The 12,955-nt window shown below is 36.7% G+C and overlaps 1 protein-coding gene across 1 annotated transcript; it reads left to right on the plus strand.

Annotated features, from left to right (window-relative positions):
* The first annotated feature begins 1,783 nt into the window (after nucleotides 1–1,783).
* Nucleotides 1,784–3,632, plus strand: LOC143469143 (regulator of G-protein signaling 8-like). Its single transcript, XM_076966721.1, has 4 exons — nucleotides 1,784–2,115; nucleotides 2,261–2,331; nucleotides 2,575–2,738; nucleotides 3,108–3,632. Exons 1-4 carry the CDS (start codon nucleotides 1,862–1,864, stop codon nucleotides 3,438–3,440), a joined length of 822 nt encoding a protein of 273 aa, XP_076822836.1. The 5' UTR covers nucleotides 1,784–1,861; the 3' UTR covers nucleotides 3,441–3,632.
* Nucleotides 3,633–12,955: the final 9,323 nt, after the last annotated feature.

The following is a 12,955-nucleotide window of genomic DNA, read 5'->3' on the forward strand; positions in this document are numbered from 1 at the left end:
GCAAGAGAAAACGCGGACTATCTTTCGACCCTTCTTTGCAAGAAACAAAAAAGAGGTCACCAAGGTATGAATCTTATCAAACATGTTACTTTGTATTATGTAGGTTTGTGGTCAAGCTGCTGTATTTGTAAAATATAAGATTACAAAGGTGCATGTAAGTTTTGATAATTATGCTTATGAATTTCTCTAACTGATGTTTAACGTTGTACCTTAAATTTCCAGGTACCCTGTGAAGACAATTCCCAACAAAGTTGGAAATTTAAACAAACCCGCACGCAATCAACATCAATAACACTGGGTATGATGGTAAGCGAAGCAAGCGATGTGGACAAAGAATTCGATTTTTCCTTCACGTCTTGCATAGACAGTGACACAAGCATAGAATCTGTGCTGAATTCTTCAGTCACTCCTCCAACATCATCGAAGAGGAGATTGTCCGGATTCAGCTTCCGAGGCCTAGCAAAAGCGGAGAAACGAGTCAAGAAAAGTGTGGTTACTCCGGTACGAAACGTGGCATTAAGAATTGTAAGCAGAGTGACGCCATCCAACGTATTGAGGACGCCCAGTGGAGCCTTTTCGTCGAATGAAGGGTCAAGCCGGAACACGGTGGATAAAGCCGCAAAGTCGGGCCTGCCCAAATTTTCCGTGGATTACCAATCCGATTCCGACGCAACTCCAACAAAAGAGAACTTGGCAAGAAAGGAGGAGCAAGCAAATGCTGGATGCAGGTACACCGTTTGTTATCCACCATCCGATCTAGAAACAATCAACCAAACGCATATGCTTTGCTTGTTCTGTGTGGCTTGAATTCTTGCTGAGGGGACAAATTCGTTGTCTGATGCAGGAAAAGCGAAGGAGTAAAAGGATTAGATATGTCTACGTTAGTATACCAGGTATAAGAACAGAAACATCAATAAAGTTCGTTTTTTTGCCATGGCCATCTGGTATCTCTTAAATGTTTTAAGTCACGAAAAACTAACCTTTTGTGCACGACAGGGTCATTGATAAAATCAAACAAATTTTAAAGCACCATCGGAACGTTAGGATAACATTGCGTAGTCATGCTGTTTTAGAATCAACCGATCGCCGCTGATGTAAGTACTTTTTGAAGAAATATGTTGACCGCTGGAAGCATGCATAAGTGCTGCTGTCTCAATGTCGCTGTTGGTAAATCGCTAGATAGTTTACGGTATATAACCCAAATAGCAAACTTGATAAATGAATTGATAGCCCGCTATATTTAGCGCTCTAGTATATGGTGACTACATGGCGACCGATAAACAATATTGTCTGGCGAAAGTGCACTTGTAAATCCAAATATCCAACTGCTATGTTTGTTAGTATTACCAAATTCATGTCCAAGACGTACAAAGACACTTCTTGAAACGTGTACGGTCAAGCTGTGTGAAAACATTTCTAATGGTCATTGGGGACCAGACAGTATATTTTGCTCGGCCCTTCACTGTTGATTTCTCTGCGAGATTGTTTATAATACAATGAGCTTTAACATTTGATTGTTTTCTCACACAAGGGTGAGACGTAGCTTACAATGAGCGGTTAGTTTATACTTTCAACAAGTTATTTGCTTTCGCGTGCAAGCAAACTTATCGTTCAATCTGTAGTGGAGAATGAAAGAGAGAATCAATAATAATTAATCGGGAGATTTTTCTCTCCTTTTAATAAACAATGCTTAGGAAGATTGCCCTGGAGTCAGTCAAAGTAAAAAGCTCGCTTAGTTTATAATGAGCGCACAAGCTAGCAGATCTTCAGATTGTCTGTTCAGTCGACAGTTAAGCATAAAGCAGTCGGCAGGCGAACAGTTTAAGAAAGCTCATCGGAAAGGGATAATTTTTATACAATAATGCAATCACTACAAGTTGAAGCGTTCGATAATAACAAATGTTATATCTTTTATTTCAGACGTACCTGTTCAGTGAAAACATCTAAGCACACTAGAAATATCACAATGCCTGTAGCAATCGGCAGCTCGGATTTATTTAATTTTCCTTTGAAACGACATCGCTGCCAAGAGTCGGACATTTCGTTTGATCTCTCTGGCAGTTATAAGAACGACACCAGCATCGTTCAAAAGAAGCGCCGAAGTGACTTTCACCCGTAAGTTTAATATTAAATAGTTGTTAGTTGATAAATATAATTTAACTAATTTAAGGTTATTCCTACGTTTTTTTAAATTTTGATTATAACCTTTGTTAGCCTTCAAACAAAACTTTAATTAAAATATTTTGTTTTGTAATCACAGGTTGAACGCTTTGAAAAGTACCAAAACGACCACTTCGGTCCAAACACTTCGGGAATTTCTTAAAAAGAAATGTAAGTATTTCTATTCCAACGTAGCATTTGCATTTAGTATTTGCGTATATGCAATAGAATTTAGTCTTGTGTTCTTACGAGAGCAGCAATGTTTGAAAAACATGGTGTGACATATCTACTCATCTCGCATTAGAATGCGATACATTGTTATCTGTCACCAACATCGGTTTGCTCGCAAGCAAGGCCGCGAGGTGAATGTAGCTTCATGGCGACTTTTTCACAGAGTTTATTTTATATTTCTAGCTCAAGCAATGGCCTTCCGCGCTTTCCTGCAGAAAGAATTCAGTGAAGAAAACTTAGATTTTTGGACCGAGGTTGAAACATACAAGAAACAAAAGTCCAGCAAGCAAGCTAAACTTGCACCAGTCATCTACAAAACTTACATTGCCGTCAATGCCCCCAAAGAGGTGGATATCATTTTTTAAAACATTGGTTTCTGCTACATCTACATACTCAGTCATACTCACATCGCTATCAGATTAAACCGGGACGGTTGCATAAGAACTAATAATTACTTTGCCAAACGATTTGAAATCTTGTTTAATTTACCCGTTGTTTTGTCGTTCCTATTTGTAATTAGACTTCAAATTATATCCCAATGCTTTATTGGAACATTTGAAGTTGTACTGATAGCTTGAAGGCAAGATTAGTGCGACGCTTTTGTACATGACTATGGGTTTTTGGACATACAATCTTTGAACCGTCCCTGTTATTTATAGTTTAGAGAAAATACGTTTTAATAAAACACGTTTTTTAAAAGTTGTTTTTTCTTTTAGATTAACATCGATTTCTCAACGAGAAGGAACACAACGCATAACCTTCAACATCCCGACAACACCACATTTGATCTCGCTCAGGAGCGGGTGTATCAATTGATGGAGCGCGACTCCTTCCGCCGTTTCTTAGTCAAAGAATGGAAGAATGAAAACAAAGTCAGAAAGTCTTCCGATAAACTCAAGCTTCCTGCTAAAATTACCACAAAATCTTTGACCTCCAAGCAAGAGCATAAGAAATCGAAATCTGAAAGAATTTTCGCTCCAGAAGTTGACTTCAGTTTGATGACTGAAGCTAACAACACTGAAAGAAGAAAAAGAAAGTTTTCTTCCTAGGCCGTAAGGGAATCTTTTGCTTTATCTTTTATTTCAACGTGCATTAATTGTCAACATTGTGACCTTGTGAGATGTTTGCTTGCTGGTCGATAGCGTTCAATCATTTTTGCGTCTACTAACTGTGATTGCGGGAAGTTGAACTGTGATTCCTTTTTTTGCTCCTTATTCCGTGTTTTCTACTTTATTTTACAAGAATAAACAAGAAAATATTCAAAACAGTTGTCTCCGGTATCTTTCATGAGATTAAGAAGTGTGTAAGGAAACTCCATAAACAAAGTGCTGAAGATTTGTTTGATGACAAATTAATCCGCCATAATTTGGGCTTTGCCAAGTGTGTAAGACTTGTAAGAGTGTTAGTGTCAAGTAACAGACGAAACCAATTATAAATACAGATAAACCCACCTACATACTTTAAATGTGAAAGCTCTGTAATCCGCCTAGGCATTCGTTGCAACGATGGAAAATGAACATTCGGCTGGAAAATAAACAGTCAAAGGTCACGCAAATCTCGTGTAGAAAGAGTTTGTTTAAAACTAATTGTAAGAGATTTGTGCAAAAAAATAAATTACTTCCCAAGCTTAGCCTTTTATGGGTAGCGTAGTCTACAATGCACTATCGCCCGGAGTCCACAGGAAATCAGCCAAACTCATTAACCTATACAACTGTGCACCCAAAAAAATAATAACAGGCTAATCTCGGCTTACGCAGTTATTATTAATAGTTTTAAAGTGTCTCCTTTTAGAATACTGCAACTTTACGCGAATACACTCCTCTACAAACACGATACAAACCAGACTGCCAGAGACTACTTCTTAAACACATTTCCAGGTTTCATTTCAGTCGCAGGGACTTTGCTGGTTGCCAAACCTGGAATGAAATCCTAGTTTTAGTCGTTCACACATACGAAAACCGGGATCTTAGGTCGATAAACCCGCTAAGCGTGAACGCTCTGGGAGCGACAACCAGGAACAGAACCTGGTTGTCATTGCCGTGTTTGAACGCAGCTTAAAGTAAGACGACATTGCATGTAAATTAAGGTAAACGCATGGGGAAAGTTTGTAGCTGCGTCTGTAGTTGAGGTGACTCACTGGAATTTTCCATTCGGTTTATACCTTCGGAAAACTTACGAAGAATGATTGATTCAGGCCCTTCATGGCAACCATTGCCAATGTACTTGGTAATTCTCATGGATACAGGAACCAATCATAGTGGCACTCTGCGTGATGTTAAAGTATGCCACAAACATTTAGGAAATAATATCTCCGACTCCAGTGTATCGAAACGAGCTAAAGATAACGTTTCTCAGTACCGGTACTTGCAGTAAGCGAAGAATGATAACAATGGATTGTTATTGATGCTGGATTTTAAATGCATGCGGCACTTTTATTTTGATTGCATGGCGTTAAATTTGTTCAGGAAAGCTACTGCTATTTTCCTAATATTAATCGCTGTATAACTTGTGCGAAAACTATAGGTTAAACTTGAGACGTGCGAAAATTTCACAGAGTTCGAAATGTTATTGGTTTTTTTTTGTAGCACTAAAGAAATTATCTTTTACTACTGTCTTTACTTTGCTGTTTTATTATCTTAGACTGGTTATTGCTGCAAAAAATTCCAGATTCTCACTAAAATGACATTGAACCTAAAACATAAAGTTTTATAAAAGTACTTGATAGCTAACCTTTAATTTATGTTTAAGTTCAAAAAAATATCGGCCAATATCCCGCCAACAAGTTTAATTGCAGCAAACAGAGATCGCTAATTTTTTGGCTCTGAAAAACGCGGTTCAAAACTCATCGACACCAAAAGGTTCTTCAGTGCGTAAAAAACGTTGAAGTCATAATTTCGTAATCACAAGAGGCTCGGTCTACATTCTGTCGCCTTTGATATACGCTGATGTTTATAGTGCTCGTGTACCTTATGCGTGCGTAATCACAAACATAAGCAAGCTTTGTTACTGTAATTTCTCCATACAGCATTACCACTACACCCTCGTTTGTTATACGCAGAAAGTGATAGCTACGTGATAAAGGAATTTTAAAAAGAGAAATGGTGAATCTGGAAGGTAATTTTTGAAACGGATGAAACATTGTCACAGTTAAAATAGAACACATTGTAAACATGACTTTGTACGCCCAATTTATTATTTGCGTAATTCCCATCGTGGAAATAAACTTTGAATTTTCAGTTTCTCTTCATTATACGTTTTAAGGGATGCCCCAGATCATCACGTGACTCTGGGAATAAACGTATGTACATTAGCTATTAAGTTGCTGGCCGGGTTTCCATCTTGCTGCGGCCAAGAGCTACAAAACAAGTTATGCAAAAGGCAATTTGTTTCAAAAACTATCTTTATCGTTTCGTCGTAAATTGCAAGCGGCATGCGGTGAATGCAACTCGTAAAAACTGGGTTTTGATACAAATTAATTGCATTGGATCGTTACGAAACACCAGTTTACTTACGCAAGAAAAGCTTGTAAGCTCGGACGCAAAAATGTCGATTAAAGTCCGTTGTGTTGCAGATTAAAGACGGAGAATCCACCTGTAAACTATGCAGGATTGCCAGGAGGCAAATGTGTTTACCAGGAAAGTTACTTAAAATTTTGAGAATGTTTACTTCGGTGGTTGATGCCATGCTATCAGTGACACGCTTCCATGTCTAAAACCCTATTAATTTTGCAAACAAACTATTAGACTTGAAACGATTATCGCCTTTGAGCGTCTCCGTCTTCGTCTCAAACTTGAGTCATTGATGACCCAGTGACGTTAACTTGGCCCTAAGCACTAGCCCTGACCTGTTAGCCGTTGTTTTTGCATTGTTTTGGCATGATGCCGTTATGTAAGCGTGCAGATGAGGAGTTATGTAAGTTTAACAAAAAAGGTGATGTTTTTAGCGCTATTCCAGAAATTTCATATTAACCTTTGCTCCAGAGATAAAATTTCACTCTGAAAAGTATAATAACTAAACCTTTTGGCAGTTGCAAAGTGACAAGAATGCTTGGGTATGTTTCGTCGTCCACTTTAACGATCTCCGAAATTGCGGAATATAAAGCTTATTCTTATACACTCAATCGTTTTTTAGAATTCAGAACTAAAAATACGCTGAAATGGATAAATTTATCACAGTTTCACATAAACGACTACACGAGCATATAGTCCTCCAATAGAACAATTGTTTTCAACACAAATTAAGAGTTTCACAGAACCATGTTTTAATCTTAAAATATTTTTTACAAACAAGGAAGTGAATGAATGCTCCGTATGTGTTTCGGTATTAGATATAGAATGAGCTAAGCGTACCCGAGCATTATCATGACGTGAATCGCAACATGATCCAAAAAGAAACCACTTTTCATCAACAAAAGCGGACTTTAGACGGGTGGATTTCGTATTTGAGGTTCGAACGTGACAAAAGTTACTCATCTTTTGAACACTCGAAATTGCAAAATAACAAAATTAATCCTGATTCCGCTCGGTCTAATATATATAGGATCAAAATTAATTAAGTCAGGACTTTGATCACCACAAAGAAGTGTACAGAGAACACGGCCTAGGGGCAAACATGACATTTTGTCATTCCTCCGATATTTTTTTGGAAAAAGTTAACAAAATTTGTGAAGAATATGATGGGCTGACCGGCATGCTTTGTGCTAAAAATGTGGGACATTTTTGGGCTATAATCTCATGATTTGCCACGACGAAGCCTCGTTTAGAATTAAAGTTAATTGTCCGAAAAGAAAGCATTAAGGGTGAGTTTAGCTTTGACTGTCAATAAACAAGAACTAATGAAATATTAGGACTATATAGTTTGCAAAGTCACGATGTCACAAAAACAGACAACATCGTTGGTCTGTGGTCGTGACGCGGTCGAAACGACGTCAACAACATCTCCCCCAATGGCCTTGAAAATGGAAAACATTTCCAACCGAGCAACGCCGAAAACACGCCCATATGTGTGTGACTTATGTAACCCACAGCCTTGTATACACAATGGATCTCTTTCGTGACACAAACTGGGCAATATTTCCACAACAATATCCATTTGGAATGGAGAGCATGACACAAGCGTCGCGAAGTACAGGAGTCAACACTAAGTGGTTTAAATTGATATCCACCTAACAACAGCATCTGGGTGAAGACAAGCGTAAAACACTTGGCGCCTGGTGTGGAGATAACCTTAGAGATAAAATGCAATCTGCCAGCAATTAAACCATTTCGATAAGATTCACGTGCAAGTGACTTGATATTACTTGCCTTGTTTTGACTGAGCCGAATTTTCGATTTGATAAATTTGACAAACTACATGGTCGACGCATGAGACCGAAAACAGATAAAATTTGTAACCATCGAAACATGCGACGAAATCCAAAATCGTCTGCATCAATGCAAGTGTAATGCCTTCAATTTAAGAAATATTAGTCTAATACACAAACTTGAAACGATTGGTATCTATACATATTGAGAGCGTATATATTTGAGCGTCATTCGTGGAAAGTTCTTGATGTTAACTGTAGCCGCAAACAACTCCACTCTGGCCTGTTGACACGACGCAATTTTGCAGGAATATAAATGTGAGTTTACACAACTTTTAATGCAATGTTTATGGGTCTGTTACCTCGTTTCCATGTCCACTTTTCAGGTCTAGTACTAGACCTTCCTTTCCATATATGGAAGTGACGCAACTTATGCAGACTAGTACGAGGCCTGAACTGTGTCTTAATCGGGTTTGCAAAAATAGGTGACTCAACGGTAAGGCCTAGCATTCGCGGCCAAGCCCTAGGACGATTTCAGATCATTAGATATCTGAATATCGGTAATTTCCATGCGATATTTAAAACCGATGTAATTACTCTTGCACTGTACTGTGCCCGTGACGTATCTCGTGGAGGTATAAATTAAATTTTTGTTTTCGAGTTTATTTATTTTTAATTTTAAGCCCATAACTGATTTGTAGGTTATTAAGATTCTGTCTATATAAGGTTTTGTGCGCCACTTCCAAAATTACAAATGAAGTGTTTGTGTTGAATGGTGAAATTTTGTTTTCGACTTTGGTTACTGAACGACATACTACTATTTGTTTTAAAGCTATAAAAGTCAATAAAGATTCAAGAGTGTTTGTTTAGTGATTGTCTTTGGACTGCCCGGAAATGATATCATTTTGTTCTCACAAAAAATCTCAGTAAATCCTGATTATTGGAAACGCTATTTGCAGCCGCAGATATAAGAACTTGAGCAAACAACGAAGCAGTAATATCACAACCGAACTAACTTTCATAGGTCGTTTTCTCTTGTAGCAACCGTTCAAAACGTTCCTCTGTGTGGCAATTAGCTTAGCGACGTTGAAAACAATCCCCTTATGACGCAAATGTTTTCTATTTGTCTAACGCGTCTCTAATCTCAGATCATTTATGACACAGAATATTAATCAAGCCCATATGGTACAAGCCATAGACACCTTAAATAGAAGGACTAGTAACTCGCACTCTCGGGTTACGGAACTTGGGTCCCAATCGTAGACACAAGTGTGCCGCCACAGATTCTCAGGTGTGCAGCGAATCTTTTGAATTTTGGAAAAGAACTGTATAAATATTTAAAATAAGGCATGCAGACAAGCATATGTAACTTTAAAGCTTTCTAACTGCTTCAATAGCTGATAAATAAGCACATGTGACGATGAAACCAATTAGGCTAGGCTAGGCTAGGCCGATAGAGTAGGGTACCGGTAAGTTTGTAAAGCAACTTTTCTTCTCTTGTAAGTGTGCCGCGAGCTTTTTTAATTTTTCTAGTGTGATTTAGTTCTATTGCATAATCGGAACAAATTTTTTTCAGTTGTCTCTGTTAATAACACACAATGCCTAAGAAATGTAATGTGTATGGTTGTCGAGGCAATTACAGTCAGGAAGATACAGACTATCTAAAAAGTGCTATAGAGGAATTGAATAGCATGAGTTGTTCTGATTCGTCACATTTCCAGTTTATTTATGCTCAGTTACAGTTATGGCTCTGGTGATACCGAAGTTCTTGCAACACATGCTTTGGTGATTGAAGTTGTCTGCCATTTTAGTGGTCCTAGATATATACTACGCATTTATCCTGTTTCAAAACTTACTTCAGATCAACTCAAGAAAATTCTACTGGAAGCTCTAGTAGCGGTAAACAATGCTGGTGGTAGTATCATTTCTTGTGTAGGTGATAATTGCAATACAAATGTTGCAGTTTATGGTAAATTACATGGCCCTGGTAAAGTCTTCATTGACGCTATAAATTCTTGTTTTTGACTACATTCATTCTTTTAAAAATATAAGAAATAACTTCATAACGGAGCATGATAAGGAACTTTCTTTCACAAAAGATGGAAAGACATATATTGCACGATGGAAGGACATAGAAGCACTGTACAATGAAGATCGGAAAAACAGCATCCGTCTTACCAAGATCACATACACAGCTGTGTACCCAAAATCTTTGCAGAGACAAAGCGTGCCTTTTGTATGCCAGATCTTCAATGACAAGACAGTTGCTGCTCTTTCAACTCTAAAGGATAAACTTGGCATTAACGAGGGCACCATCATTTTTGATGGAAATATGAGTCAAAATATGAGTTTTAAAATATGCGTCAACTCCGTGCGAGTCTCATGATGTGCCTTGCACCTTCAGCATTTGTATTGATGATGATCAATTTGACATCACAATTGCTGACACTGAAGACCTAGTGCAATCTAATAACAGTGTCAAACATAAATGTATTTTTCTAGGTGGTTATTTGGAACATTTGGTTATTTGCATTGCTGCCGAGCTCATCTCAGCCATGCTTTGCGTCGCATCGAAACTCCAATGGTTGTAATTCAAGGAGCATGTCTTACTTTATCAAACATTCTTTTGAAAGCATTTGTGCTTGACAACAGTGACAAAGAAAGACAACTCGGCTGTTTGAGAAGAAAAGAAAAACTCTCTACTAAAAACTGAAGAAGTATCTTTAGTATGCCAACAAGTAGTTTGGTTACTCATTTCTACAAATTTCATTGCGATGAGTCCCTTGAAATAACATTGTTCTAGCAATTTTTACCTAAAAATGTTAAATATATATTGTAGAAAATTAACTTTCAATTATCTTATTTCAAGAATAACTAAATTGTTCGTCTTAGTCATGTTTCTGTTGAACTATCCAGGCTAAACTGTCAATGTATAGATTTTAATTCAGTCACAGGGGAACATACTGTGTGTTTCAGTTGTTTAAGTGAGAAAATAAAGCAAAAATGCAATATTTTGAGTGATTTTGCGTTATTTTTATGTGATTTGACCTTTAAATGACCTTCAGATGACCTTGTAGAAGGTTAAAATTATGAAAAAGTAATTCCTCACCCTTCAAAACCCCCCAAGAGACACCAGAATGAAGGTTTTACCATGTATTTGACACAAATTATGATGGGACCCAAGTTCCAACTTGGGACCCAAGTTCCAGACACCGAGCATAGAAGATACCAGTCCTTCTATTTAAGGTGTCTATGGTACAAGCTGACAGCGAACAGAATAAGTACGCTCCTCGGGCAAGGGTAAGTCCTTATTAAGGAATCTGACTGACTTCAAAATTGTACAAGATAATATTGTTTTAATTAATTAATTAAGTGGTGAAACACGTGATGTCATACGAGTTATGTACGGTTGTTTACAACGTTATCAACATTGAAATATCTCTTCCTAAAAATTTGGCTTATACGTGTTCGAAGAAATATTAAATAATCCAGTTAAGATATATTCGAAAGCTTAGAAAAAAATATATAATCAGGTTTCTTAGAATTGGCGAAACAGAAAATATTTTTCAATCTAATAGTCTTAAAATAATTAATTCAACACTTCGAAATTTCTCATAACTTCAACTTTTAATTTAATTTCCAGCCTTTATAAATTTCCATATAATTGAACTCATTCCAATTCGGTGCTTTTTAATAAACAAGACATGTTTTGGTCACTTACTTTGATTCAATTGACGTAACGAAACGCTATGTTACGCATTTTATTAGTTATATAGACGCCCCCAGTTGGATTGTAATAAGTTTTGCATTGAAAGATGTTATAATCTAATTAAATGTCATGTTCTCCTTATATGACAATCAACACATAGCTTATATTGACGCATGTAATATTAATGTGTTGACAAGGGTCTTTTGAGGTGAAGTGTTTTTTTAGAAAACAAGTTATGTATATGACATATATACGTAACAAACATACATAATTAATATACATATATACATACATAACACGATCTCACACAAAAAAAGTATATGATAAAATTAGCTCCGGTTGATATAACCGCGATGTATCAAACAAATGTTGATGGGTTATACCACTAGAACGTTAGAACTGGTTTTATAGAACCATTTAAAATAGCGGGTCCTGTTTTAATGAAAAATTATTTTTAATTTCTAAGGAAACTTTTCCGTTGAAAACTTACATAACACTTATTTGGAACTGTCACTTTTGTATCTTACGTAAGGTAAAAAGTAAAGAAATATCCGTTCTCTGAAAGGGATGGCTGATGGCTGCTTAATGAGTTTGAGTTTTTAAATCAACAACAAGTCATATAGGAGCTTTATTTTCAGGGGATGAAGCAAAACATTAGTTTTCAGTAATTTAGAAAAAGATTGAAAAGGTTTTTGATTGAAGGTTGAAGATTGAAAAGGTTCATAAGTTGCAAAGATTATGTCGCTCATATGACATCCAACTAATCTTGTATCTCGGTTTGTACAGTACTAGTTGAGACGATGCAAAAATTACAATGTCTTGGTTTAAGGTCTTTCTTTTTCCACTTTTTAAATGTTGCCTTATTTTTAAATGTAAACTTTTTAAATGTCGCCTTATTAAGTTAGTAATCTATAATCTGTTGGGTGCTTTTGTAGTTTATAGTGATTTTAGTTAATAATTGACTATAAACACCGATGTAATTGATTAATAATATAATTGACAATAAACACCGGTAAATATCTATGTTTGACATTAATCTGCTCTTTTCCGTTCTCGTTATAGAACGGAATAAGACAACAGCGAAAAAAATACAAATACAACGAGACAAACAATGTACAAATACTATAGCATCCGAATTTTCTTCATCCACTAATAACTAAGGTATATCTAAAAGATGACTAGTCCGAGACGCGCTGAAGAAAAAGAAAAAATAGTTTACGAGAAAATGTCACCACAAAGAGTGAAAAACTCCTCGTTTCCTAAACTATGCAAATCAAGTGATCGCGTGTGAGTAGTGGAAATGAGAAAATATACGTCTTCAATACTCGGAGAGGTCAAAATAAACTGATGAAAACCGCCTGGTAAATGAATCTATTGTGAAGTAGAGGAAGTGAGGAAACAGGTATGACTGTCTTCCAATAAAAACAAACATTGTCTCTTTTGTTTGCGTAAGTCGAAGTTTCCCAAAACTGTAACTAAAAAACAACAGCATTTTATGCGTGCAATTATAATACTCACCAGCTGCTATAAGCTTTCTTAAGTAATGGATAGGG

The sequence above is a fragment of the Clavelina lepadiformis genome, chromosome 8 (genome assembly GCF_947623445.1).
Source record: "Clavelina lepadiformis chromosome 8, kaClaLepa1.1, whole genome shotgun sequence".
NCBI lineage: Eukaryota > Metazoa > Chordata > Ascidiacea > Aplousobranchia > Clavelinidae > Clavelina > Clavelina lepadiformis.